General features: G+C 45.4%; 1 protein-coding gene and 1 pseudogene across 2 annotated transcripts; one reads left to right on the top strand and one right to left on the bottom strand.

The window, feature by feature from the left end:
• Positions 1–117: 117 nt before the first annotated feature.
• NSDHL (NAD(P) dependent 3-beta-hydroxysteroid dehydrogenase NSDHL) lies at positions 118–26181 on the bottom strand. Of its 2 annotated transcripts, none has more exons than XM_019956244.2 (8): positions 26023–26181; positions 18924–19023; positions 15155–15313; positions 9769–9915; positions 5367–5495; positions 3510–3652; positions 2202–2304; positions 118–1435 (listed from the first exon to the last, which is right to left on the bottom strand). In XM_019956244.2, the coding sequence occupies exons 2-8, from the start codon at positions 18978–18980 to the stop codon at positions 1103–1105; spliced, it is 1071 nt and encodes a 356-aa protein (XP_019811803.1). In that variant the 5' UTR covers positions 18981–19023; positions 26023–26181; the 3' UTR covers positions 118–1102. The 2 variants fall into 2 exon arrangements, with proteins under 2 accessions (XP_019811803.1, XP_019811804.1); XM_019956245.2 differs by having other exon boundaries at positions 18924–19003; positions 26023–26177.
• On the top strand, positions 5932–7403 carry LOC109554743 (small ribosomal subunit protein eS1 pseudogene; annotated as a pseudogene).

Below are 26181 nucleotides of genomic sequence, written 5' to 3'. Positions count from 1 at the left end.
CCTCTATTCTAAGTGCCTTAGGCCAAAGATCTGTCTTATTTCTGTCTGTGTTCCCTCACCCTAGCAGTTCAGTTTCCCCCTAGATTGAGATGAAGTTTGTATCACACACACTGCATGGCATGTACAATACCTTCAGTTTATTCCAATCTTCCCAGGTGCCTCCCCACCCTTGGACAGAGGTAGAGGAAAAAAAAAAAAATAGACGTCTTTAAGATTACATTTAAATAAGTCTAAGAAGAAACCAGGTTCTGTAAGAACAACAGAAAATAAAGAACACTGATTCACTATATGTGCTGATTTTTGGGAACTGCCCTAAAGGGTTCTGTGAGCATGAGCTGTGAGGAAATAGCCCTTTCTGTATCATCTCCAAGCAGATAAAGGAGAGGCTCTTCTCTCTGACCTTTCCCATGGCTTCCTGTCCACTGGACAAGTGTCCCACCTTGCCATTAAAAGGACAAGAGGACTCTGTGGATGATAAAAAAGGTGTACACGAAAGAATGCTTTATGAAAAATAATGCAGGCAGGCACAGCAGCTGTACCTGAGAGAGAACTCCAGAGCGTGCAAGGAGGTGAAAAACCATCAGTCTTTTCCCCATGGGGACTGGGGGTTTATAGTTGTTCAAGCTTTCTAAGCTTTTTCTCTCAACTCTGTGTCTATTTGAAATGTACATTTGATGCCTCACATAACTTCTGCTTTTCTCTAGAGTATTTGTCATCTGTGGCTCCTTGAACAGTCTGCATGGAAATAAATCTAGGACCCCCTCCTCAATCAGCAAATGGCTGTTTCTTCCCTACAGCTTCTTCGGTTGTGCACAGGGGACACTGGAATGATTAAGGAACCCAGGAGTGGAGAGAACACAAAACACTTAGAATAGGAAGCTGCTGCCCTGTTTTAAGAAATCAACATCCAGTCCCACGAAGAAGACGTGTCTGCTAATTTAACTGTCCTCTTGGTCATGGAAGGGTAGATGTGCTGTCATCAAACTGGCCGGGGGAAACCTAAGCTAAGAAGATGATCACTGGAAGGAGGTTAGTTTATTGGTCTCCAGGGGAGAGAGTTATCAGCTAGGGAATGCATCAAAGGGCCAGGGCTGGGGGCACCTCACATGACCTTGCGCAGGTGGTGAAAGCTCCTCACGGTCTTGTCCACAGCATCATCCATGGTGACCAGCGGCCGGTAGCCCATGAGTTTTTTGGCTTTCTCGCAGCTGTAGTAGTGGAAAGTGCCAGCCAGTGCGACCCGCATAGGCGTGAAAGTGGGCTGAAGCTGGATGACAGGACTGATCACCATCACCAGGAGGGACACAAGGAGGGCTAGAGAGTAGGCCAGCCAGTAGGGGATGTGGTACTTGGGGGCTTCATAATTGAGGCCTGTCAGGATTCGGGACAGGAAAGTCCAGAAGGGGATGGGCTCGTCGTTGGTGATGTGAAAAGCCTGCAGAGAGAACCAGAAACTAGGAACCGCTTCCCAGCAGCGTGGGGAGCGGGCCATGCTTGGAGCTCAGCTGCAGCCTGCTGGCTCAGCCAAGACCATTATTTTGAGAAGCCAGGGGCTGCTCCCTACCTGCCCACCCCAGTTCCTTCGCAGGGCAGCTCAAAAATAAGGTGGAGATTAAGCCCACACAGAGTGCAGCATTTCTCGTGGTCCTCAAGTCTGCAAATGTCAGCCAGTGAGTGACAGGCCTTTTGGGTTTGCAGCTACAGGCAACTTTCCGGTGTAGTGGGGAAGGTGATCAAAGTTTAGCTGTGGGCCAGGATTTCAAGTGAAGCTTAGACTGTATTTGGGAAGGTACGTTGGTTGTTTTAATAACTGTGTTAATCATGGTAAAGGATCTTATCTTCAGATGCTATGAATGGGTCGTATGACCTTTCTCAAATGTGCTCCCTCCCCACTCCACATTGAGAGTTCTGGGTCAGAAAAGGGCTGAAATCCAGGAAAGAAAAATGAGACCCCAATGGGGAGGGGATTCCAAAATTGGGAGTGAGAAACAAGGAAGGGGGACCTAGGAGTGTGGTCTCCCATCTCTGTGTAAGAGCTGACCGTCCCTTGTCAGAGGGCTTGACCATGGCCCAGTGGGATCCTAAGGTAGGTCTGCCAGGAAGCAGGGTCAGAGAAGCAGTGTGCCAGCAGATGGCATCATAGGGACACACAGGGGCAGGAGGCCCAGCCACTGTTGAGCAGGTGGAAGCAGGTGCCTTACCTTCCCACCCAAGGCGGTGTCCTGGGAGAGGTGCTCTGCAGCCAGGATGTGTCCGTGGACCACGTTCTCCACAAAGGTAAAGTCTACCAAGTTCTTTCCGTTCCTGCAGGTGCACAAGGAATGAGTCCCCTGTGCCTGGAGTACTCAGCTGCACACCTGGCAGAGTCCCTAGGCGTGGACCCAGGGCTGCGACCCACCTTGGCAATGCCAGCCCAGGTACACCTGGGCATCCATGAAGATGTGCTGGAGGCCAGGGCTCCTGGGCCTTCAGGGCCAGAGGGATATTTAGGGGCCGACCCATGAATCTGAAAGCCCCTAGCCCTGCCTGCCCCATCCTGGCATAGCCTATGCTAGTGGTGTCTTCTCTGGGCTCCAGTTTGGACAGCAGCTCTCAACTCCCTCCAGGGCACTGTGGGCTAATCCATTGCTCTGGCCTCAAGAGTTCTCTACTATCTCTTTCTAGTCCTGTGGCAGGGAGGCTGAGCGAGAGGCAGGGAGGCAAGGTGGCAAAGCACAAGAATAAGGGGGGAAAGAAAGGAAGAAAAGAGAATGAAGGAAGGATGGATGGATGGATGAATAGAAGGAAGGAGGGAAGGAAAGCTGTACTGGGGACACAGAACCACTCTCATCACCTGCAGAGGCCCAGAGGAGGAATGTTAACACCTCCCCTTGCCTTCCTAGATGCAAGGAAAGTGGAGGGCCTAGCCCTTGACCCTGGGACAATTGTTTCCCCTCTGAGTCAGTTTCCTGAATTTCCAAACATGGACACAAATATTTTTCCAGCCTGCCTGAGAGGGTTCATGGGGCAGAAATCCACGTCTCCCTGGAACCTGTGACAATGACCTTATCTGGAGATGAGGTCTTTGAATACATAATTAGTTAAGAGGAGGTTGTGCTAGAGTAGGGTGGGCCTTAAACCTAATGACTGGTGTCCTTATAAGAGGAGGGATCTTTTGGAAAAGACACACAGAGAAAAGCATGTCATGTAAAGATTAGGCTGAGATTGAAGTGACATGTCTACAAGCCAAGGGTTGCTGACAGCCATGTGAGGCTGGGAGCAAGGCCTGGAACAGACCCCCTCAGAGCCTCCACAGGGAGCCAACCCCACCAACACCTGGATTTTGGAGTCCTGGACTCCAGCACAGGGAGTGAATCCATTTTTATTATTCTCCGCCTCATTTCTTGTGGCAGCCACAGGAAACAGACAACAGGCAGAAGACAAGGCCACAGGAGAAAAGGGCCGATGGTGACTGACCCTTGTTTCAGGGGCCGGGGGGCATGGAGGGGGGCAGTCAGGGGCCAACTTACCCAATCATGAACTTCATCTTGCCTTTCTTGGCTGCCTCAATGAGAATGGGGACTAACTGGGGGTCCCTTGGGCCAAAAATGCCATGAGGGCGGATGGCTGTGGTCAGGAAATTCTTCTCGGGATCATGGGCACCCAGGACTGCCTTTAGGAGAGCAAAGGGAGTGTATGGGTTGCAGACACTGAAGAATTCTAGACTACTTTTCTGTCCCTTTCTCCACCCCAACACCCACATCTGAAGACACAGGACAGAGAGCTGTGTCAAAGCCGGTAAGATCCAATAGAAAGGACTGGCCTTAAAGTACAGAGAAACAGGGTTTGTCTCAAAAGGAACAAAACTTCCCAAAGATCTGCTAGGTTGTTGCTAAAAATGGAGATCGTGATAAACGAGATGGCCCATGTCAACTCATTCTACCACCTCACTGAGGGTTTCTACTCTACTGTGGCAAAATCCTTGCTCATGTTTTAGTCCGAGCGAGTTCAAGTTACCTGCCGACTGTTCAAAATGATCGGAGTTACCCAAAGGGGTCTCACTTGTGTTGACTTGTTGGATACTCTGCTGGAAATAAGGTAAGCCTGTAAACGCCTCTGGGAGGCTCTCTGTGCTCCAAGGAGCAAGGGGACAGACCCAGGATTGGAGCTTGCAAATGGCGAGGCCTCCACCCCTGCACTGAAAGGCCCTTGGGTTTCCCAGCAGATGAGCTCTTCTGGGACATTCCAAATTGGAGTAATAGCAAACAGACGGGGGGCAGCTGGTGCTCAGACCATGCAGGGAGACTCAGGCCAATTCAGTGTTAAGCTTTGCTTCCATATGTACTGGCTATGAAAGGAAACCTCAGTGGGTGCAGTCCACTACCAACACCTGGGAGGGTCACTCACAGCTGCCCAGCTAAGGTAAGCTGCCTGTGGCTGATGAACACCCATGGTCCGCGGTATAGGGTGTCCACCTGGTAATATTCTCCTGGACATTAGTCCTGGAGCTGGCAACTGTCAGAGTCCCCGTTATGTGGCCCAGACCACTGCTAAAATCAGGAGCTCCCTAGTGAAGCTGAGTTGCCAAGTGGAAAACCACTTTCCCTTAAAATAAAGCAAGATCCTTCCATTGTTTGCTTTTTTTTTAAAGAGTAGGGGGTGCAAGAGTACTAGGAAGGTGTATTCAAATGAAAACACACTTGAGTGTTTAGCTGAATTTTGCCTGCCACTTTGGATTATCATCAATTGTCTGATTTCTGAAGCAGAGGTTGAGTGCAGGCTCCAGAGCTGCATGGCCTCAGGAAGCTTAGAACCTCTGTGTATCAGCTGTCCTCAACTGTCTTCTGTAACCTGGTGAAGATCATAGTACCTGCCTTAAGGGGTCACCATGAAGCTTGCCTGGAAAATCCCATGGACGGAGAAGCCTGGTAGGCTGCAGTCCATGGGGTTGCTAAGAGTCGGACATGACTGAGCAACTTCACTTTTACTTTTCACTTTCATGCACTGGAGAAGGAAATGGCAACCCACTCCAGTGTTCTTGCCTGGAGAATCCCAGGGACGGGGGAGCCTGGTGGGCTGCCGTCTCTGGGGTCGCACAGAGTTGGACACGAATAAAGGGACTTGGCAGCAGCATGAAGCTTAAATGAAGCAATCCCCTGTAAAACACACAGAGTAGCATCTGGCCACATTAGGATATTCTGTTACTATTTTTTCTGTTATCATCTTTAGAACTGAATTTCATCCACAAATTTTAGTTCACAAGTTATGTAGTTAGGCTTCAGAATACTAACATTCTATGTTCATAAACATTCTTCTTAAGAATCTAAATCCTGCAGATGTTCATGGAACTCGTTTGTCACTGACTCAACCAGTTGTCAGGTACGTACTCTCTCTTGTAAGATCTTTGTCTCCGTGTAGTAGTCAATGGGTTTCGTGGCATAAGGGAGGTCTTCAGTTCCATTCTTGATGTCAACACCCTCAAAGATGACACTGGCACTGCTGGTTAAAATGAGTTTCTGGCAGAGGAGAAAATTAGATGTAAAAAAATGAGTCGGGAATGATCACTATATAAACACCATGAAGGTCACATAGGAAAGGAAATCAAACGGCACGTGTTCACTTTCTTTACTACGATGCCTTCCCTTTTCAGGCCTTCTTAAAACAATGCAAAGATCACTATCTTTTGCAGGTATGAGGATTTGAGACACATTATGGTATGACATTCTAAAAGAGTAGATTTTACATTTTCCCTCGTCTTATCACAACTGAGGGACAGAAGACACTTCTGCTCCCAACCTTGGCACATCAGTATACACGCACAGGCGTGCAGGGTGAAATGCTATTTGACAGGAAGGTGCTTTCTTATGAGGGTCCCCAGCTTTCAGCTATCTGGTTAAGGGCAGCCCATCCTAAACTGAACAACATTAGCTCAATCTATCACTTTTATTCAACATGGTCCTGCAAGTCCTAGCCAGCATGGTAGGATAAGGCACATAAGAAACTATTAAATATAATGATTTGAAAAGAAGAAACAAAACTATCACCATTTTCAAGTGTTGGAAGTGTCTATATACAAAACACTACAAACATACAGAAAAAGTTAGACTTCAGCAAATTGCAGAGTACAAAATTGATACACAAAAATTAACTGTGTTTCTATGCAGTAGCTGTGGAAAATGAAAGATATTTCAATTACCAGAAGTGAGGCATATGGAATAAATTTAACAAAAGATGTACAGAACCTTTATGAAGTAAAGTAAAATGTCTACTGAAAGGCATTAAAGAGAGAGAGAAATACATAGCAAGACTCCATATTGGAAAAGATGTCCATTCTCTACCAAATTAGTTTTAGGTTTGATGCAATTACACTAACATTTCCAACAGGCTTTATCAAGAACTTGACAAGCTGGTTCTAAAATGTGTATGAATGAGCAAAGGGCTAGGAATAGTCAAGCAGAACAGAGTTGGGGAGTAACTTGTCCTACACTAGATACTGAGGTTCATCCTAGGGCAGGGCACAAGGGCCTGGGCACAGACAGGGCCACAAAGCATGAGAGCCGGAAACAGGCCCACAGAGACAAGCTGCATAGGGCTCTAAATATCAGGGAAGGGGCGATGGTACAGTACATGCTGCTGAGCACCCAAACATCCTCTGCTTACGTCAGAACATATACAGACAGAAATTCCTAGTGGATTAGAGATGTAAATGTGGGGAAGTAACACTTTAAGCCTTTGAGAAGAAAAGCAGTCAACGATCGTTTCATCTCTGTTGAGAGAGATTCCCTAAATACCACACAAAACCCCCATTTCCTGCACTGCTACCCACTGAGCTATCCTGCCACTTCAGTGATTATACCAGACTGTGCTGTATTTCAAGAAAAAGAAATCTCAAAAACATAATGCTGCGGCAAGAACAAGTGCTTTATGAAAGAAGGCAAAAAAGGAATCAAGAAGAAAGTGGTTGACCCATTTTTCTAAAAAAGACTGGTGTGATGTGAAAGCATCAGCTATGTTCAATATAAGGAATATTGCAAAAACACTGGGCATGAGGACTCAAGGAACCAAAATCGCATCTGATGGCCTCAAAGGTCGTGTTTTTGAAGTGAGTCTTGCTGATCTGCAGAATGACAAAGTAGCATTTAAAAAATTCAAGCTAATTACTGAGGATGTTAAGGGCAAAACTGCCTAATTTCCATGCTATGGATCTTACTTGTGACAAAACATGCTCCATGGTCAAAAAATGGCAGACCATGACTGAAGCTCACGTTGATGTCAAGACTACTGATGGTTACTTGCTTCGTCTGTTCTGTGTGGGTTCTACTAAAAAACGCAACAATCAGATTCAGAAGACCTCTTAAGCCCAGCACCAGCAGGGTGCTTACCTTAGCTGGGCAGCTGTGAGTGGCTCTCCCAGGTGTTGGTAGTGGACCGCACCCACTGAGGTTTCCTTTCATAGCCAGTACATATGGAAGCAAAGCTTAACACTGAATTGGCCTGAGTCTCCCTGCATGGCCTGAGCACCAGCTGCCCCCCATCTGTTTGCTATTACTCCATCAACAAGAAGATGATAGAAATCATGACCTGAGAGGCACAAACAAATGACTTGAAAGAGGTGGTCAATAAATTGATTCCAGATAGCACTGGAAAAGACATAGAAAAGGCTTGCCCATCTATTTATCCACTCCATGATGTCTTTGTTAGAAAAGTAAAAATGTTGAATAAGCCCAAATTTGAATTGGGAAAACTCATGGAGCTACATGGTAAAGGTAGTAGTTCTGGAAAAGCTACTGGGGACAAGACAGGTGCTAAAGTTGAATAAGCTGATGGATACAAGCCACCAATTCAAGAATCTGTTTAAAATGCAGATTTTTAATGGTGACAAATAAAAGATCTAATTTGTGGTAAAAACAAAAACATAATGTTGAGGGGAAAAAAAGCAAGTTGCAGGAAGATATATTCAGTATATTATTTTTACAAAGTTTTAGAATTTCTGTTTTGGCTGTAGTACCACATAGCATGCAGAAGGACAGCAGTGACACTGAGGATGGGTAAGGGCAGGGCTGCAGCATCACTAGTAATACTGTCACCTCAACGTTGTGATGAGTGTATGGGTGCTATATTATTCTCAGATCTTTTCTGCACGCCTGGGATGGTTGAATGAAAAAACAGCCGAGTGTAATTCACAGAGCTCCAGTTAATACAGGCACAGTACAAAGTAGTAAGGAGTGTGAGATTTACAACTGTCACTTGATTTGCTCCTCCACAAGTAACCAGGGGCTACTAATGTGGCTTAATAGGTGAGGAACCAGATTTGGAGAACCAAGTGATGCCTCTCTGCTAGTAACTCAGACCAGAGAAGGTACAATTTCCACCATAATGTAGCTTGCTGCATTGTTATAAACCCTGGTTCTCTGGATCATCGTAATGGGGTACCAGCCACTAGCAAAACAGCGCCCCTATCAGCCAAGCCCTTGATGCTTGGGGCAGTGACAGTGACATATGCCACAGATGCCTTGCGAACAAGAGAAGAAAGCTGTTGACCAGCCTCTGGCATCACCAGTTGGGACAATAAGAACAGGCAACGTCTGGAAAAATAAATGACAGCTCCTTCAGACAGTAACGATGATCCTATATATAAGGTAGCAAAAGAGACACAGATGTAAAGAACAGACTTTTGGACTCTGTGGGAAAAGGCGAGGGGGATGATTTGAGAGAATAGCACTGAAACATGTATATTACCGTAAGTAAAATAAATGACCAATATAAGTTTGATGCATGAAGCAGGGCACTCAAAGCCGCTGCTCTGGGACAACTCAGAGGGATGAGGTGGGGAGGGAGGGGGGTTCAGGATGGGGGACACATGTGCACCCGTGGCTGATTCATGTCGATGTATGGCAAAAACCATCACAATATTGTAAAATACCTATCCTCCAATTAAAATAAATAAATTAATTTAAAACAATAAAAGCTTAAACACAGAATTACTATATGATCCAGGAATTTCACTCCTGGATATTTACCCCAAAGAAGTGAAAGCAGAAAGTGGAGCAGGTTACTTGCATACCCATGCTCACAGCAGCATGATTCACAATAGTCAAAACAGCCCAGGAATCCACCAAAGGATGAATGAAGAAACAAAATGCAGCATAGCCCTCCAATAGGCTGTTATTCAGGCTTAAAAAAGAAGGAAATTTTGATCCCATTATAGCATGGATAAACCTGGAAGGTGTTATGCCAAGTAAAGTAAGTAGGACACAAAAGGGCATGTGTTGTATGATTGCACTTGTGTGGAGTCCTTAGAGGAATCATATTCATAGAGACAGACAGAAGGATGATGGGTGCCAGGGGCAGGGAGAGGGGGAGTTAGTATTTAATTGGTACAGATTTCAGCCTCCTTAGGAAGATGAAAAAGTTCTGGAGATGGATGATGGTGGTGGTTGACAGCAGTGTGAATGTGCTTAATGCCACTGAACTGTACACTTAAAAATGGTTAAAATGGTAAATTTTATGTTTGATATATATTATTTATGTTAAAAACATGCTTTTTAAAGCATAACAAAAAACACAAGCAATTTCTAAATTTTGTCACTCTTTAACCAAAGACTAATAAGACTTAGGGTCTTCATATGGTTTGCCCAGCAGCTCCCAGGGCCGAAATTTTAGGCTCTTTGCAACACTTTAGGAAGCAGGCCTGGCTAGCCCAGGAAGTGAACAAAAGCCTTGGCCCCCATGCACTTGGGAAAAGCCATCATACGTTCTTGACAGCACTCATTCCAGCTTTCCCCTTACCTGAACCCCAGCCTCTTTGCAGGTTTCAATGACATTCTTGGTGCCAATGTAATTCACTCTATAAAAGAGTTCCTTGTTGTTATTGAATGGTGGGGGCGATGCGCAGTGGAAAACTGTGCTTACACCTTTCAGAGCTGGGTACAGGTCCTGGAAAGCAAACAAAGACAAAAAAAAAAAAAATCACTCCTGCTTTATACAAGTAAACAGCCTCCTTACATTCCCAGTGTCCAATCTGGAGCATGAAGGTGTCTTGCCCTTTTATAAATCTCCAATCAACACAGAAATACATTCTCACTGTAAAAGATTCAAAGACACAGAAGTATATGAGGTAGAAACCATAATGTCCCTTTAACCACCTCCCTCCCCACTACCGTTGCCCCAATAAAAATTGGTTTGGGGCATGAGAAGCCTGTGGGATCCAGAAAAAAATCAACATCTGTGCCTTTGTGCCTCATGGGTGGTGGATGGTGGGTGCCAGGTGGGTGGGAAAATCCAGGGCACCTGGAGTTAAGATTCTTGGGGAAAATGAGCCCAAAGATATAGATTATGCATCATATGAAAGTCCCATACTTCAACAGACAGTGTAAATATCCTATACACAGGAGTAATCCTCTCTGTGAAACTAGACATACAACAAAGAGTAACCAGAGATGGATTGCTACAGGGAAGCAGAGCTCCTGAGAGAAATGGTTGATTGCAGATCTGGGGTTGGAAACAGACAAGAATGAAAAGGACTCCAGAGCCAACCTGAAGACATGCCCACTGACAAAAGAAAGATGGGACAATCTGATCAGCAATAGTCATGGACGGATGTGAGAGTTGGAGTACAAAGAAAGCTGAGCACCAAAGAATTGATGCTTTTGAACTGTGGTGTTGGAGAAGACTCTTGAGAGTCCCTTGGACAGCAAGGAGATCCAACCAGTCAATCCTAAAGGAAATCAGTCCTGAACATTGATTGGAAGGACTGATGCTGAAGCTGAAACTCCAATACTTTGGCCACCTGATGCAAAGAACTGACTCATTTGAAAAGACCTTGATGCTGGGTAAGACTGAAAGCAGGAGGAAAAGGGGACGACAGAGGATGAGATGGTTGGATGCCATTACCCATCAGTGGACATGCTGCTGCTGCTGCTGAGTCGCTTCAGTTTTGTCTGACTCTGTGAGACCTCATAGACAGCAGCCCACCAGGCTCCGCCGTCCCTGGGATTCTCCAGGCAAGAACACTGGAGTGGGTTGCCATTTCCTTCTCCAGTGCATGAAAGTGAAAAGTGAAAGTGAAGTCACTCAGTCTTGTCCAATTCTTTGCGACCCCATGGACTTCAGCCTACTAGGCTCCTCCGTCCATGGGATTTTCCAGGCAACAAGGGACATGAGTTTGAGTAAACTCCAGGAGTTGGTGATGGACAGGGAGGCCTGGCATGCTGCAGTCCATGGGGTCGCAAAGAGTCAGACATGACTGAGCGACTGAACTGAACTGTACTAAAGAATAAGAATTCCTTTTGCAAAGTGGCAAATAGAGTCAAGCATTGAAAAAAGGTGCTGGAGTGGCAGCTGTGTGGTGGTAGAGTGGCTGTGAGGAGATAATCCACATCCAAGGGCAAAGGAGAAGCCCTAGCAAAATGATAGGAGGGGCAAAACTGCATTTAGAATCAAACACCATACCTGCCAGGGACACTCAGAGGGGCTCAAACAAACCTTGTATGCACCAGGACCCAGAGGCTCCACAGAAACTGAGACAGAACTGTGTTTGAACGTGTCCTGTGGAGGTATGGGTCAGCAGTGGACTTCCACAGAATAGGGGCTCTGGGTGCAGCAGACCTGCGTATGGCATAAGCCCTCTTGGAGGAGGTCGCCATTAACCCACCATAGAGCTGCCAGAACTTACACAGGACTGGGGAAACTGACTCTGGGAAGGCACAAACAGAACCTTGTGCACCAGGAGAAAGGAGCAGTGACCCCACAAGGGACTGACCCAGACTTTCCTGTGTGTCTAGGAGTCTCTGGCAGAAGCCAGTTTTAGCAGTGGCCTGCTGCACGTTTGGGGACACTGAGTGTAGCAGTGCTTGCATGGGACCTTTTGAAGGAGGTCGCCATTATCTTCATTACCTCCACCATAGTTTTAGTTCAGTTCAGTTCAGTTACTCAGTTGTGTCCGACTCCTTGCGACCCCATGAACCACAGCACGCCAGGCCTCCCTGTCCATCACCAACTCCAGGACTTTACTCAAACTCATGTCCATTGAGTCGGTGATGCCATCCAACCATCTCATCCTCTGTCATCCCCTTCTCCTCCTGCCCTCAATCTTGCCCAGCATCAGGGTCTTTTCAAATGAGTCAGCTCTTCGCATCAGGTGGCCAAAGTATTGGAATTTCAGCTTCAACATCAGTCCTTCCAATGAACACCCAGGACTGATCTCCTTTAGGATGGACTGGTTGGATGTTCTTGCAATCCAAGGACTCTCAAGAGTCTTCTCCAACACCACAGTTCAAAAGCATCAGTTCTTCGGCACTCAGTTTTCTTTATGGTCCAACTCTCACATCCATACATGACCACTGGAAAAACCATAGCCTTGACTAGACGGACCTTTGTTGGCAAACTAATATCTCTGCTTTTCAATATGCTATCTAGGTTGGTCATAACTTTACTTCCAAGGAGTGAGTGTCTTTTAATTTCATGGCTGCAATCACCATCTGCAGTGATTTTGGAGTCCCAGAAAATAAAGTCTGACACTGCTTCCACTGTTTCCCCATCTACTTCCATTAAGTGAAATAGAAGGCTAAGGCATAAAGAGAGAATAATAGCATGTTACCATTTTGTGACGTTTTGTGAAGCTTTCCTGTAGCTTAGATAGTAAAGAATCTGTCTGCAATGCAGGAGACCTGGTTTTCATCCCTAGGTCAGAAAGATCCCCTGGAGAAGGGAATGACAATCCACTACATTATTCTTGCCTGGAGAATTCCACGGACAGAGGAATCTGGTGGGGTACAGTCCGTAGGGTTAAAAGAGTTGGACACAACTGAGTGACTAACACTACCACTACCATTTTGTGAAATCTTAACTATTAATAATAAAATCTAGGAATGATCAATAGATACTAACATCGCCAAAAGAAAACCATGAATTATGTCCCTAGATACACTGATTATTAGCATTTTGCCACAACTTTCTCTATGTAGACATGATTTTTTCTTTGAAACCATTTGAGAGTAAGCTGCACATAGCATGCCACTCTGCCTCTCAAGTCTACCCCAGGCCTGTTCTAAGAACTGGTAATCTTCTTACTTTTGGCAAGAACATCACACCAGTGACATCATGCCTTCTCAGGGCATCACCCTAGGAGGATCAAGATGGCAGTTTGTCACATTGTTGCTAATGTTGATCCAGTCATTTGGTTAAGGTGATGGCTGCCAGATTTGGGCCATGAAAAAAGTATCTTTCTCTCTGAGCAATCAAAATGTAATCTATGGGGTGATCATTAGAGATCCTGTGAATATCTTACTCCCCAGCAACTTTCCACCAATTGATTTCAGCATTCATTCGTGATCCTTGCTTGGAACAACTTATTAACATGTTACTTGCAAATTGGTAAAATGTTTTTAAGTTTTATTTTTTAATTGGAATGAATTGCTTTACAATGTTGTGTTGGTTTCTGTCATACAACAATGTGAATCAGCCATAATTTTATATATCTATATCTATATATATATCTCCTCCCTCTTAAGCCTTTCCCTAACCCCAACCCCACCCCACAGCGGGCTACAATTCTTGGGGTTGCAAGAGTTGGACACAGATTAGTGACTAAACAAAAAATGGTGAACTTTTAATTTTAGCTTTCATTTTTACTTCTTTACTTGGCATTCCTCTGTAATCTTTTTTCAGTAATTCTATGGATGCAGGGATTCTTGTTCAATTCATTACAATCCACTACTATTATCTTTTGAGGCTCAAAATGTCCCAAATTTGGCCAGCAGAGGCTCTTGAAATTGGTTCCTGTGTCCTTTTAACATGTTCTAAATTAGTTTTTGAGTACTTTGTTAGTTTCATCCTAAGAAAAATGTCCCAGGCTCACCTTGTACTACCTACCTCTCCCCCAGATTCCTGAATAGGATATTTTCCCAAGGACCCCTGGTTTGTTTTATGGGCAATGGTTATAGAAAGTAAAATCTGAGTACTACAAGTGCTTATTGCTATTGGGGTATCAATCTATGATGCCCCAAGGAAAAAAACCAAACCAGAATCAGATCCAACTTTTACCCCTTTATTCCACTAGAAATATGATACAAAGCATAGACATGACTTTTAAGTTTGTAGTACCCACATTAAAAAAGTAAAAAGAGGCAATTCCCTGCTGGTCCAGTGGTTGGGACTGTGTGCTTCCAGTGTAGGGAACCTGGGTTCAATCCCTGGTCTAAGAACGAGGATTCTGTGACCCTTGCAAAGCAACCAAAAAAAAAAAAAAAAAGCTCAGATTGAGCAATGGGGGAGGAGGTGGGGGAGGAGGATTATAACCCTAGAACGCCACTCGCAGCAAAACTAACATTTGTGAGTGAGGGGAAAATAGCAACGATAGCATGGGAGTTGGGGGGAGTGGTTTGAAGGGGAGCCGCCTTCATGGAGCGCATGTTCTCTGGGTGGGGGGACAAATACCTAAGTTGACACAGAATATATCAGCTATGCCAAGTGTTATGCAGAAAGACAAAGTCCAGGGAGTACCAGGTGGCTCAATGGCAAAGAATCCACCTGCCAGTGTTGGAGATACAGGTTCGAGCCCTGGTTGGGCGAATATTCCACATACCTGTGGAGCAACTAAGCCCGTGGGCCTCAGCTACTGAAGCCTGCACCCTAGAGCCCCTGTTCCACAAGCCAGTGCAATGAGAAGTATGTGCACCACAATGAGGAGTAACTCCCACTCACCAAAACTAGAGAAAAGCCCGAGCAGCAACGAAGATCCAGCACAGCCATAAATAAATAAATAAATAACCACACTAACAAACAAAAATTATTAAAAAAAAAAAAAAAAGAAACACAAAGCCCAGCAATTTCACTTTTGGATGTATACTCTGGAGTAGCAGTCAGCACACTACAGCCTGTGGACCATTTGTCAATAAAGTTTTATTGGTACGCAGCTGCCACCACTCATTTATGTATTGGCCATGGTTGCTTTTGAACTATCTGTGTAGGGTGCAGTAGTAGCAACAGAAATAACAGTTACTGATTCTCACTAGTAACAATAGGTGTGTGTGTTAAACTCTTTCGTGTAACTTCACAATTTTTCAAAAAAAAATTTCTCTTTTGGAAACAACTGGGCTGGCCTCTGAGCAAGGGAAGTCTGGTGGTCTCCCTTCAAGGGGCCTGGCATAATCAGAAAGGCTAAATGGTCTGTTACCTGTTGGCTGCAAAGGTCACCCAGGAAAAACTGCACACGAGGATTGTCAAACCCTTGCCGAATGTCAAATACATTGACAGCATAGCCTCTTGCTAGCAACTGCTCCACCATGTGCTGACCCAGGAACCCACAGCCTCCAATCACCGTGCACCTCTTGGCCTGCAGAAAGAGAGGGATGGCAAGGGGTAAGGGTGTGCTGAGAATTGGAAGCTCTAAGAGCCTGGATTCACGCACCATGAGCCATTGAAATAGCAGGTCCATCTCTTAGTTTGAAAATTTTCTTGAATCAAGTTGGAAGTTTCAAATAATTCTGGTGTTTTATCGCCCATGGCAATCTTCTCTCCTGGGATTAGTAAGGAGGGAAGAGATAGCAAATTATACTGAGGCAGACTTTGGTCACACTGGATGACCTGAGGCAAGTTCCCTGGCTGTCCAGTGGGTAGGACTTGATACTTTCGCTGTGGTGGCCTGAGTTCAATCCCTGATCAGGGAACCAGGATTTTACAAACCATGGTGCGACCAGCCCCCCACCCCCACCAAAATGATACTTTCTTGCTCCCGATAGCTGATCCCTGGGCACTTTTAAAGCAAAAAACAAACCACACACACACACACAAATCCAAACATGCCATCTGCTCAACTGACAGTGTGCACTTAGAACATCAGAAAAAAGAAAGTAGAGTTTCCATACTTGCAGGGGAAAGTAAGGCCCCTTTGCTCTCCAACCACTACAGGGCTGGGCTCTGTGGCTTTGGGCTCATCACCTAAACCCTTCTCCCCTTAGCACATCCATCTAAGACTATGCTGTTGCCTGATGGGATCTCCTGGTAGGGATGCAGGGACGATCAGTGAGCTGTTCACCAGCCAGGCCCAGGGCTTTGCTTTCCCTTCTCTGAGGTCTGAGGAAGTTGACATATCAGGTGAAAGCTATGATGCTTGCATTTCAGCTCTGCAACACAGGTACATCATGCAAAATGTCTTCAGACTGTGGTGTTGGAGAAGACTCTTAAGAATCCCTTGGACTGCAAGGAGATCCAACCAGTCAATCCTAAAGGATATCAGTCCTGAATATTCATTGGAAGGACTGATGTTGAAGCTGAAACTCCAATACTTTGGCCACCTGATGCAAAGAACTGACTCATCTGAAAAGACCCTGATGCTGGGAAAAACTGAAGGTGGGAGGAGAACGAGACAACAGAGGATGAGATGGCTGGATGGCATCAGTGACTCAGTGCACACGAGTTTGAGCAAACTCTGGGTGATAGTGAAGGACAGGGAAGCCTAGCGTGCTGCAGTCCATGGGGTTACAAAGAGTTGGGCATGACTGAGCGACTGAACAACAACAACCCATGTACTCTCTTGGCTAAATTCCAACTCTGTTAACTGGCGATAATGGAAGGACAGAGCACCACATGCGGGACTTAAATATTCTGACTCCAGGGAGCTGATGCAAAACTGTAGCTGGTGCACGCTGATGAAGCTGGGTACAAGGGGCCCCAGGGGAGGACTTGTTATAGCTTTCCTCCTTGGGGTCTTTCTAAAACAATATCTGGGCTTCCTTAAGATGACAAACCCCCATTTTCTCTGAACTTATGTATAGTACAGTTGGGGATAGAAAGTAGAGATTTTAAAGAAATTCTGCTGATTAAAAAACCAACCAACCAACCTGCTATGTATTCCTTAAATACCTATATAATTGGGATATACAGGAGACTGTAGGGGAGCCAGAGTCTCTTCTATAGATCTGCCCCTCTCAACCTGGCATCCCACCTGCAATGGAGATGGCTCTGAAGCTTCAGCATCATTTGTTCAGGCATTCATAATCTCCTGACAGAGTCAGCCTCACTATGCTACCCTCTCCAGCAAAGTATCTTTTAAGCCCACTGTTGTCTACGCTTAGACGACTGGCATATATCATAGCATGCTACATTATTTACACCTTTACTAAAATTTCTAACACACGCCCAGTGCACAGGCAAATGAAATCCACAAATTCCACTCAATCTCCCTGTTGGCAATTCCTTCTCTTCCTGCTCTCCCCAAGACAGCTGCACAGGGAAAGCCTGCTTTTTAGAATAACTCCAAAGGAGTTCAGAGTCTCTTGTTTATAGTATTTGGAGTCAAAAGTTACAAATTGCTTCAAAAGGTTGACAGTCTAATTTAAGAAAAATCAAATAACCTTGCTATCGTATCTAGTGTAATTTCTTTTTAAAAAACATTTATTGGAGTACAGTTGCTTTACAATGCTGTGTTTATCCAGTACAATTTCATTTCATGATTTTAAAGTAATTCTCTCTTTGACAGAGTGATGTGGATTCTTATATTGAAATGTTGCACCCATATTGCCTGGGAAGCATGGGTCAGTGGCTATGCCAGAGAGTTTTATAACGATGAGAACAGAGCTGGCATTTACCCCAGAGAAGTCAGATTGTGATGGGGCCATGGTCCTCGGTTACAGGAGATTATGTGAAATCATCACTTACTTTTCATGGCCATGAAAGATGATGCAGTTCAAGTGGGTCTAACAGACAAGAAGGAATATGTACTAATAAATAAGAATGAAATTACAGATTGGAAACAGGTAGTGAGACTCAAGATTGGGTTATTGCGGGGAGTTAAACACTCAACACCTTGGAGACAGTTTTGAGAATAGGGAAGAAAGCCATCTAGAAAAACTATTTCATTGCAAAATGATCTGGAGATAACAGAATATTGTAGGTCCCTGGGTTTCTTCCAATCTTTTCTGTTTTCCCTTGTTATTAGCAGTGGGCCCTTTACTCAGAGAAGTCTTACACAGAATGTATGTGTAAGTTAGGATGAAACTGTTCTTTTTCTTATAGTAGTTTAAATGTGTAACTTTTACTTTATACTATAAAGTCAATTGATGAGGAAAAAAACCACCATCCTAATCAAGACTGTTTTTAGTTGCTGAGTATCAGTAAAACCCTGATGCACACAAATGAACTACAGATTGCAAGGACCTCTGGTGGTTTGTCTGAGCAGTAGAATCTCAGATTAATCCTCAATTACAGAGGCACAGAGAAGGCCTTCTGTGTACTCTGAGCTGTACACTAAAACCAATGTGATCTGGTGACCTGCGGCAACCTCTTGGGAAGCTTTGATTAAGTAACATCTGATATGAACACATTTTACCTCAGTGTGACTTCATGTCTGAAGTGTTAGTTCATTGCAAGTGTAATGAATCCTCCCTTCATAGATCTCTGTAAAGCATCTCTGGAGGCCTGACAATTCCTTCAAGTCCCTTCTGACATTGGCAAGGTTCGAGTTTAGGAGGCCTTGCTAGTGCCCTTGCTGGCCCTGGGAAGGCTTCTGCGATTATATCCAGAAGCACAGTCTAACCTGCTGGAGGCCACCTAGGTGACAGGCAGTAGTTACTGCCACCTGTGTGAGTGAGGCTGCCTGGAACATACACCTCAGGGACCCCATGACTGCAACTGTGTGTGCGAGCCCAGGGCAGACCAGTGGAGGAACCCCCACTCCTCACCACAAGCTGGGCCCAGCCCAACCTGCAGAATTGTGAACAAAGAAATGGGTGTTGTTTTAAACTGCTAAGTTCTGATAGGGTTTGTTACAGAGCAGTACTTGATGCCTTAAATAAGGACATATCTTCTATAAAGAAACACTTACTCAATACTAATTACTTTAATATGGGTAACCCAGAGCTATGTTTCAATGGCGTGCTGTTATGTATGTGCTAGACTTTCCCCTTATCTGGTTTTGGTTAACCTTTTTTTGTGTCAATACTCACTTTTGGAATGTCTTCTGTCAAACATGTCCTTGTTGGCTCACCAGCTGCTTGTTCCATTTTTGCTCCAAATGTGGCCCTGTCTGCAATCAACGTTTGTCTCCTTAAAAACATATTTAGAGGCAGACATTTATGTTGTATAAACTGAAACATCTTTAAGCTGTTAGTGTGTTGTGTAGATAACATCCCCCACCCCCCCCTCCCGCCCCCGACCCCTGAGTTTTCACAGAGTGCTCAACTGTAGCTGCAGCTGCTGGAAGAAGCACTCAGGGAACATTCCTGGGATGCAGACTGTCCTCTGAGATGGGCCTGGGTGGCCCCATAAGTCACTACCATATACTTGGACTAGAGGCAGAATGGGAAGCCACTTAAATAACCCCATTCATCAGTTACAATGAAAAGACTATCTCTGGCATCACAGCTTTTCCCATGGCACTCATGCGCTTCAAATACTCTCTATTTCTCTAGTGTCGATCAGTAGAGAAATGAACAAAATGGAGGCTCAGATTTCAGTCCTGGCACTGCCAGAAAGTGTATCAATCTGCTCAAGCCATTTCTCTTTGCTGCAGCTCAGTGAAACAGACTCACTGCTCATCCCCATGATGCCAGGGCATGGGATGCTGGGAGAAAGAAGAATAAGAGGAGATAGAGCTCTCTTCCTTGGTGGAATTAAAGCCATCCTGACCACATATAGAACTCAGAGTGTCTGGGGCCATCAGAAACCCCCTGGGAAGTGGTCAGAGTATGGTGACGACCATCCAGTTACAAAATGAGCTAAGGACTTGAATAGACACCTCTCCAAAGAAGACACATAGATGGCCAACAGGTACATGAAAAAAATGCTCCATGGCATTAATCATCAGGGAAACATAAATCAAAACTACAACGAGATACTACTTCACCGCTGTCAGGATGGCTATTATCAAAAAGTCAAAAGATAAGTGTTGGCGCAGATGTGAAGAAATTTGAACTTCTGTACACTGAATGCAAAAACAATGCAGCTGCTGTAGAAAACAGTATGGAGGTTCCTTAAAAAATTAAAATAGAACCACCGAAGTACATAGGATCTAGCAACTCCAATTCTGGGTATATATTCAAAAGAACTAAAGCTAGAATCTTGAAGCGATATGAGTACTCCTAAACTCTTTGCAGCACTATTCACAATAGCCAGGATGGAAACAATCTAAGTCTTCATTGATGGATGAATGGATAAAGAAAATGTGGTATATAAATACAACAGAATACTATGAAGCTTTAACAAAGGTGGAAATTCCACAATATGAGATGCAGATGAACTTTGAGAACATTATACCAAGTGAAATAAGCCAGTAACAGAAAGACAAATACTGCGATTCCACTCATATGAAGTATCTAAAGTAATCAAATTCACAGAATCAAAGAGTAGAATGGTGGTTGCCAGGGGCTGGCTGGGGGAGGGGAAGAAGGGCAGCTACTGATTAGTGGGTAGAAAGTTTCAGTTAAGCAAGATGAGTAAGCTCTAGTCTGCTGTACATTGTACCTACAATCAACAATCTATTGTACATTCAAACATTTGTTAATATGGTGGATCTCATCTTACCTGTTTTTGTAAGTGAAAGTCACTCAGTTGTGTCTGATTCTTTGTGACCCCATGGACTATACAGTCCATGGAATTCTCCAGGTCAGAATACTGGAGTGGGTAGCCTTTCCCTTCTCCAGGGGGTCTTCCCAACCCAGGGATCGAAGCCAGGTCTCCTGCATTGCAGGCAGATTCTTTACCAGCTAAGCCACAACGGAAGCCCAAGAATACTGGAGTGGGTAGCCTATCCCTTCTCCAGGGGATCTTCCCAACCCAGGAATCAAACCAGGGTCTCCTGCATTGCAGGCAGATTCTTTACCAACTGAACCATCAAGGAAGCCCTGTTCTTACAACAATAAAATAACAATTAAAAAAAGAGACATTCTGATATAGGTTACAACACAGATGAATTTATGCTAAGTGAAATAAGAACTTTGGACACATTATACTAAGTGAAAGAAGCCAGACACAAAAGGACAAATACAATAGGAGTCTACTTGTATGATGTCCCTAGAGTAGTCAAATTCTTAGACACAGAAAGTACAGTGGTGGGTGCCAGGGCCTGGAAGGAAGCAGGGAATTGGGGAGTGATGCTAAGTCGGTATAGAGTTTCAGTTCTACAAGATGAATAGAGGTTTGGAGAAGAATGGCTGGGATGGTTGCATGACAATGTGAACCTACTTAATGCCACTGAACTGTATACTCAAAAATGTTTAAAATGGCAAATTTTCAGTTCTGTCTATTTTATTATAAATATATTCACAAGAATACTGCGAATGGGAAAATAAGACCCTAAAGAGCAACATTCTAGGAGCTGGGATTGTTACAGATCACACAGAAGCCTCAAGTCTTTTTCCTTTAAAATTGCAGGTCTCTGAATTAAAACCATCCTTTAAAATTGCAGATCTCAGAATTAAAACCAGTATGTATGTCTTTATTCCTCTAGACACACTCGGACAAGGTCTTAGGCTAAAAGGCATCTAGGAAAAGAGACTCACCTTTTAAGAGTGAAACCCAAGCACCTGGCTCTACTTCTAGGATTAAATACAGAGAGAAGGAAGTGAGCCCATGGCTGCCTTCCTGCTGGGGCCAGTCCCCAGTGCCACCGAGTCCTGGAGACAAAAGGACAGGAGAGTCTGTCCATTTCCAACCAGGAAGAGAGACAAGTGCTCTCTCCTTCACAAACATGAGAGACCAGGCTCTTTGTAAAGGGGAAACCCAGAGCAGCTCAGAGGAGAGTGCTGGGGTAGTCAGGGCCTGGCCTGCTCCTGTGCTTGGTCAGTGCAGGAGGCTCCAACGTGGGTGCCATAAACTCGATACCCTCCTCTGTGGCAAGAAGACGCCTGTCTGCACAAGAAAAAGGCCAACAGGATTGAAGGCTTCCCCTTACTTCTCCAAAGGACTCAATCAGCTCCATCTTGTCCTTTCTGTCACTCATTGATCTCTCCACTAGTCTGTTGACTTTTAGGACAGAAAGGCCCTGGCTTTGAATCTGCTGACAAAATCAGCAGCCTGTCTGAGAGCTTCAGCTTATGCTGTTCCTCCACCTGGAGGTGCTGCTCCCTGTCCTCTCCATGGTGAGCAGCTCTGCAGCCTTCAAGGCCTTGCTCAGTTGTCACCTCTAGGAAACTTCCTCCTCCTCTCCAGGCCAGACTAGCAGCTTCCTCAGCACCTCAGCATTGGTTTCTGTTTTCATTCTAACACTGTACACAGCTGTAGGCTCCCCACTCCCCCCAGCCCCCGCCCCATGTCCATCTTGGCTTGCTGGAGTTGAGCCCCTGGAGGGCCAGCAAGGAGTCCAGAATGGAGTATGGGTGGAATTGTGCTGCAGCAGCTGGTCTGAGAGGCCTCAACCATAGAGCAAGAATCCTTCTGCTGACCTCAGTGGATGTACGTACACGCCCCAAGGATAAAAAGGGAGCTGCAAATTGTAAAAAAAAAGTTGTAGAAAAGCACTCTGGTGCCAGCTCACTCCTCCACCTTTACAAGGCCACTGCCAAATAGAACCTGCAGAAGGCACAGCACCAACCTTCAGGGAGCCCAGCATCTGGGGTGGGACACAGGCTTAGCAGAACATTGCAGAAGTGACTGTGAGTTCTGATGAGAGAAAGCCCAGGCAGGGAGGCGATCCCTGAGTCAAGTTCTAGAGCCCTGGAGGCGTGAGTCAAAGAAGAGGTGGGTGTCCTGAGAGATATTCCAAGGCCAGGGGTGGGACGCATGAAGCGTTGGCACGGCCAGCCTGTTCTGCGACAAGTTGTGACAAAGTGAGATCAAAGTCAGATCGGGAGCAAAGTTCAGAAGGTGCAGGTGCTGTGTCAGGCTAAGGAGTCACCCTATGGGAGATGCAGGAGGCTTTGGAAGTTAAAATCAAGGGTGAGTGTAAGATCACTCTGGCTACAGCATGGAGAAGACTTAACACAGGGTCTGAGGCTCTGCATGTGTCATATAAGGGGAATGACAAGAGTGAATCAGAGAAAAGAATTAACAATGCCTGAAAACTGGATAAATTTCAGAACCTTTTACAGATGAGCACAACAGTTCCTCATTATCCATGGGGCCCTGGTTCCAGGAGCTCCCGCAGACACCGAAATCCAAGGAAACTCAATGTCTCTTAGATAAAATGACACAGTATTTGCATATAACCTATGCACATTCTCTCATATAGTTCAAACAATCTCTAGATTACTCCTAATACCTAATACAATGTCAATGCTATGTAAATAGCTGTAAATACTATGTTAATGCCATATAAATTGTTGCCTATGAAGCAAATTTGATTTTTGCTTTTGAACCTTTCTGAAATTTTTCTTTTCAATATTTTAAATCCATGGATGGTTGTGAAGGAGGAAACAGAATAGGCTCCATCTTGAAAGCAGGACTCCATCTTGGCCCAGACTGTGGACTTTGAGCTATATGCCCAGTATCTATGGAAATGGCATACCAACTGGAAAACCAGACCCCCCGGATGGAAGAGTCCCAGGGCTCGTACCTAGACTTTCCATCGCCTGAAAGAATACCCTAATTATCTGTGTAACCGAATAGAAAAAAATTCTATTATGCTTATTGGGGTATGACCACAGGCTTATTGATAATTGTCCACTGTTAACTACCTAGGCTTAAGGCATACGAATCACGGGTTTAAGGCACAGGCATATGAATCATGGGTTAACTTTGATTGTATCTTTCTTTTCCTTTGTTCAGACTAGTTTCAGAGAATTTGGGGAGGTGGGTTTGAGCACGTACAATTAGGGTATATAAGGTTTTCACAAAAACTGGTCGGGGTCCTTGGCTAAGAGGAGACTCTCTGCCTTGGGCCAGCCAGTGTAATAAACTGCACTCCACTATCTGCATTGTCCTTCTGAGTGAGTTTGTTTCCTGGAACACGTGGCTATAACAATTGAATCCATGGATATGGAACCTGCAGATACGAAGGACTAACTGTGTATTATACCACCAAGATCCCAAAAGCAGCCAGTTGGGAACACAGTACTGGTCTCATTCAACAGATAAGAAACTGAGGCTTGGAGAGGTCAAGTGACTTGCCCAAAGTCACAATGCTGGTACAAGGCCAAGGCAGAACTTGTGGTTGCTCCTACACTGCCAGGTTGTCACCCTGCAGACCCACTGGGAAACAGGCTGTGGAATGACACAAAGTTGGAAGGTCCAGGAGGGGCAAAACTGGGCAGGAGGCTCAGATGCCAGGCTGAGTCTGGACTTCAGTCTGCAGTCACGGGAAACCTCTGAGGGTTTAAGAGCATGGGGGTGACCTGACCAGAACTGTTCAGTCAGGTTAACCTGGTGAAGCAGAGTGGACTAGACAGGTGAGAAGCAGGAAACAGGGAGACCACTCACCACTTGTTCAACCAAGATTTACTGAGTACCTAATGTGGGTCCCCTCACTGTTCCACGTCCTGGAGTGTCAGCAGTGAACAAAACAGAGATGCCTGCACTCACAGATTCTCTTCTAGTGGATGGGCAGTAAAGAGCAAAATAAACAAGTAAAATACACAATGACAAGCAGTATGAGATTGTGGACTTAAAAATACTCACAACCTAAAAGTTGAGAGTTATGTTTTATTTGGTGGGAATATTTAGGACTTCAAGCCTCGGGACAGCACCTCAAGTAACACTGAGAGAACCGGTCCTAGGAGGTGAGAAGGGTAGCCAGGTTATATAAAAGTTCTGCAACAAAGGGCAGGTAGTCTGAATATCAAAAGATTATTGTTAATTAAAGAAAACTAGACATCTCAAGTTAAGGAATTTAGCGCTTTTCTGTGTATGGGAATATGCAAGACATGAAAGAGGCTGGGCTCACTGAAATCATTCTTTCGATTTGCATCTCAACATATCTGGGGCTGGTTTCCTGTTTCCTCAAGGCTCACCATAGGGTGGCTGCAGTCTGATGGCTGCTTGATGGCAGGTATTCTTTCTTTCCTAAATTCCCTCATGGTTCACCAACCCATGACATCCTTTGTTTATTGATATGGCAGGAAATATTTCATTTTTCAGGAGAGCAAGGTGCGGAGTTTGGGTGTCCTTGGGGATGCAATGCTAAAGAAGGTGCTCAGTGGGGGTTCACTGAGAAAGGTGATAGTAGAGCAAAGACCTACAGGAGGAAAAGAAGTGGAGGAAGCATGCAGAAGGGGCAGCTAGAGCAAAAGTTCGAAGGCAGGAGTGAGTCTGCACATTTGAATCCATTCAGGGGCTGAAGGGAGCCAGGGAAGAGGAAGCCCATAAGGAAGGGCCTTGCAGATCACGGTCAGAACTCTGCCCTGCACTCATAGGGTGGTTGCTGCTGAAGGCCTTAAGTGGGAGAGGAGCAGCAGAGATGGAAAAATGGATAGAACTTGAAGGCTGCTAAATGGAAAAGGGGCAGAAAAAGAGTCAAATATGACCGAAAGGTTGTGAACCTGGTTTATGCTCCAAGAGGGTACAGGGCAGAAGGTCAGAGAACACTTTCGTTTAATAAATGTCAATAAACCTCAGGCTTTTTTTCAGCCTGAGAAACGTCTGCTCTGGTTCGCTGTCTTCCTAAATATACTGTGCCAACGCCCAGAGGGGAAGCAGGTTAAGTGCTGAGAGATCTGCCCCCTCACGCGCACTCATGCTTCCTTCACTCCCTTCAAAGTCCGTTCTCAGGCCCCCAGGTCACCTTCCTAGGCTGCTTTTAGTCAGGTAAGAACTAAAGTGATCCTGTCTTGGAACCTACTTTGGGGGTGGGGAGTGCTCTTGAACGCACACTCTCAAAGAAAGAGCCTCGGCTGGATTAGGCTTCTAAGTCCCAGACGTTCGAAGCTCTGCGACAAGGCTCGGCACGTCCCTTCCCTTTTTTGGATCTCAGATGCCCCGTGGGTACAGCGTCTGCTCCAACACGAAAGCTTAGGTCTTCTCTGGCCCCTCGGACCCTAACTCATCGGACCCTAACCCATCGGACCCTAACTCAAGTCTCAGGTCAGACCAGGAAGTCCCCGTCCTGGATAGTCCCACCCAACCCCTTGCCTTCTAGTCCTGTCGCCGACACAAGGGTGAGGTCGCAAACCTTACCGGTCCGTAGGCGCCCCGCTGGTTGGCCCCAGCGTGTCCACAGCCTGCACCCTTAGAGCTCGAGCTGCCGGTAGCCACCTTTTTCTCCCCGCCCGCGTGAGGCGAGGATCTGCCGAGGCTCCTCCACCAAGTGGATTGGCTAGGTTTGGCGCGGGCTCC

Source organism: Bos indicus, chromosome X (genome assembly GCF_029378745.1).
Source record: "Bos indicus isolate NIAB-ARS_2022 breed Sahiwal x Tharparkar chromosome X, NIAB-ARS_B.indTharparkar_mat_pri_1.0, whole genome shotgun sequence".
Lineage (NCBI taxonomy): Eukaryota > Metazoa > Chordata > Mammalia > Artiodactyla > Bovidae > Bos > Bos indicus.
The sequence above is the reverse complement of the archived record's forward strand: the minus strand, read 5'-3'. Positions and strand labels throughout refer to the sequence as shown.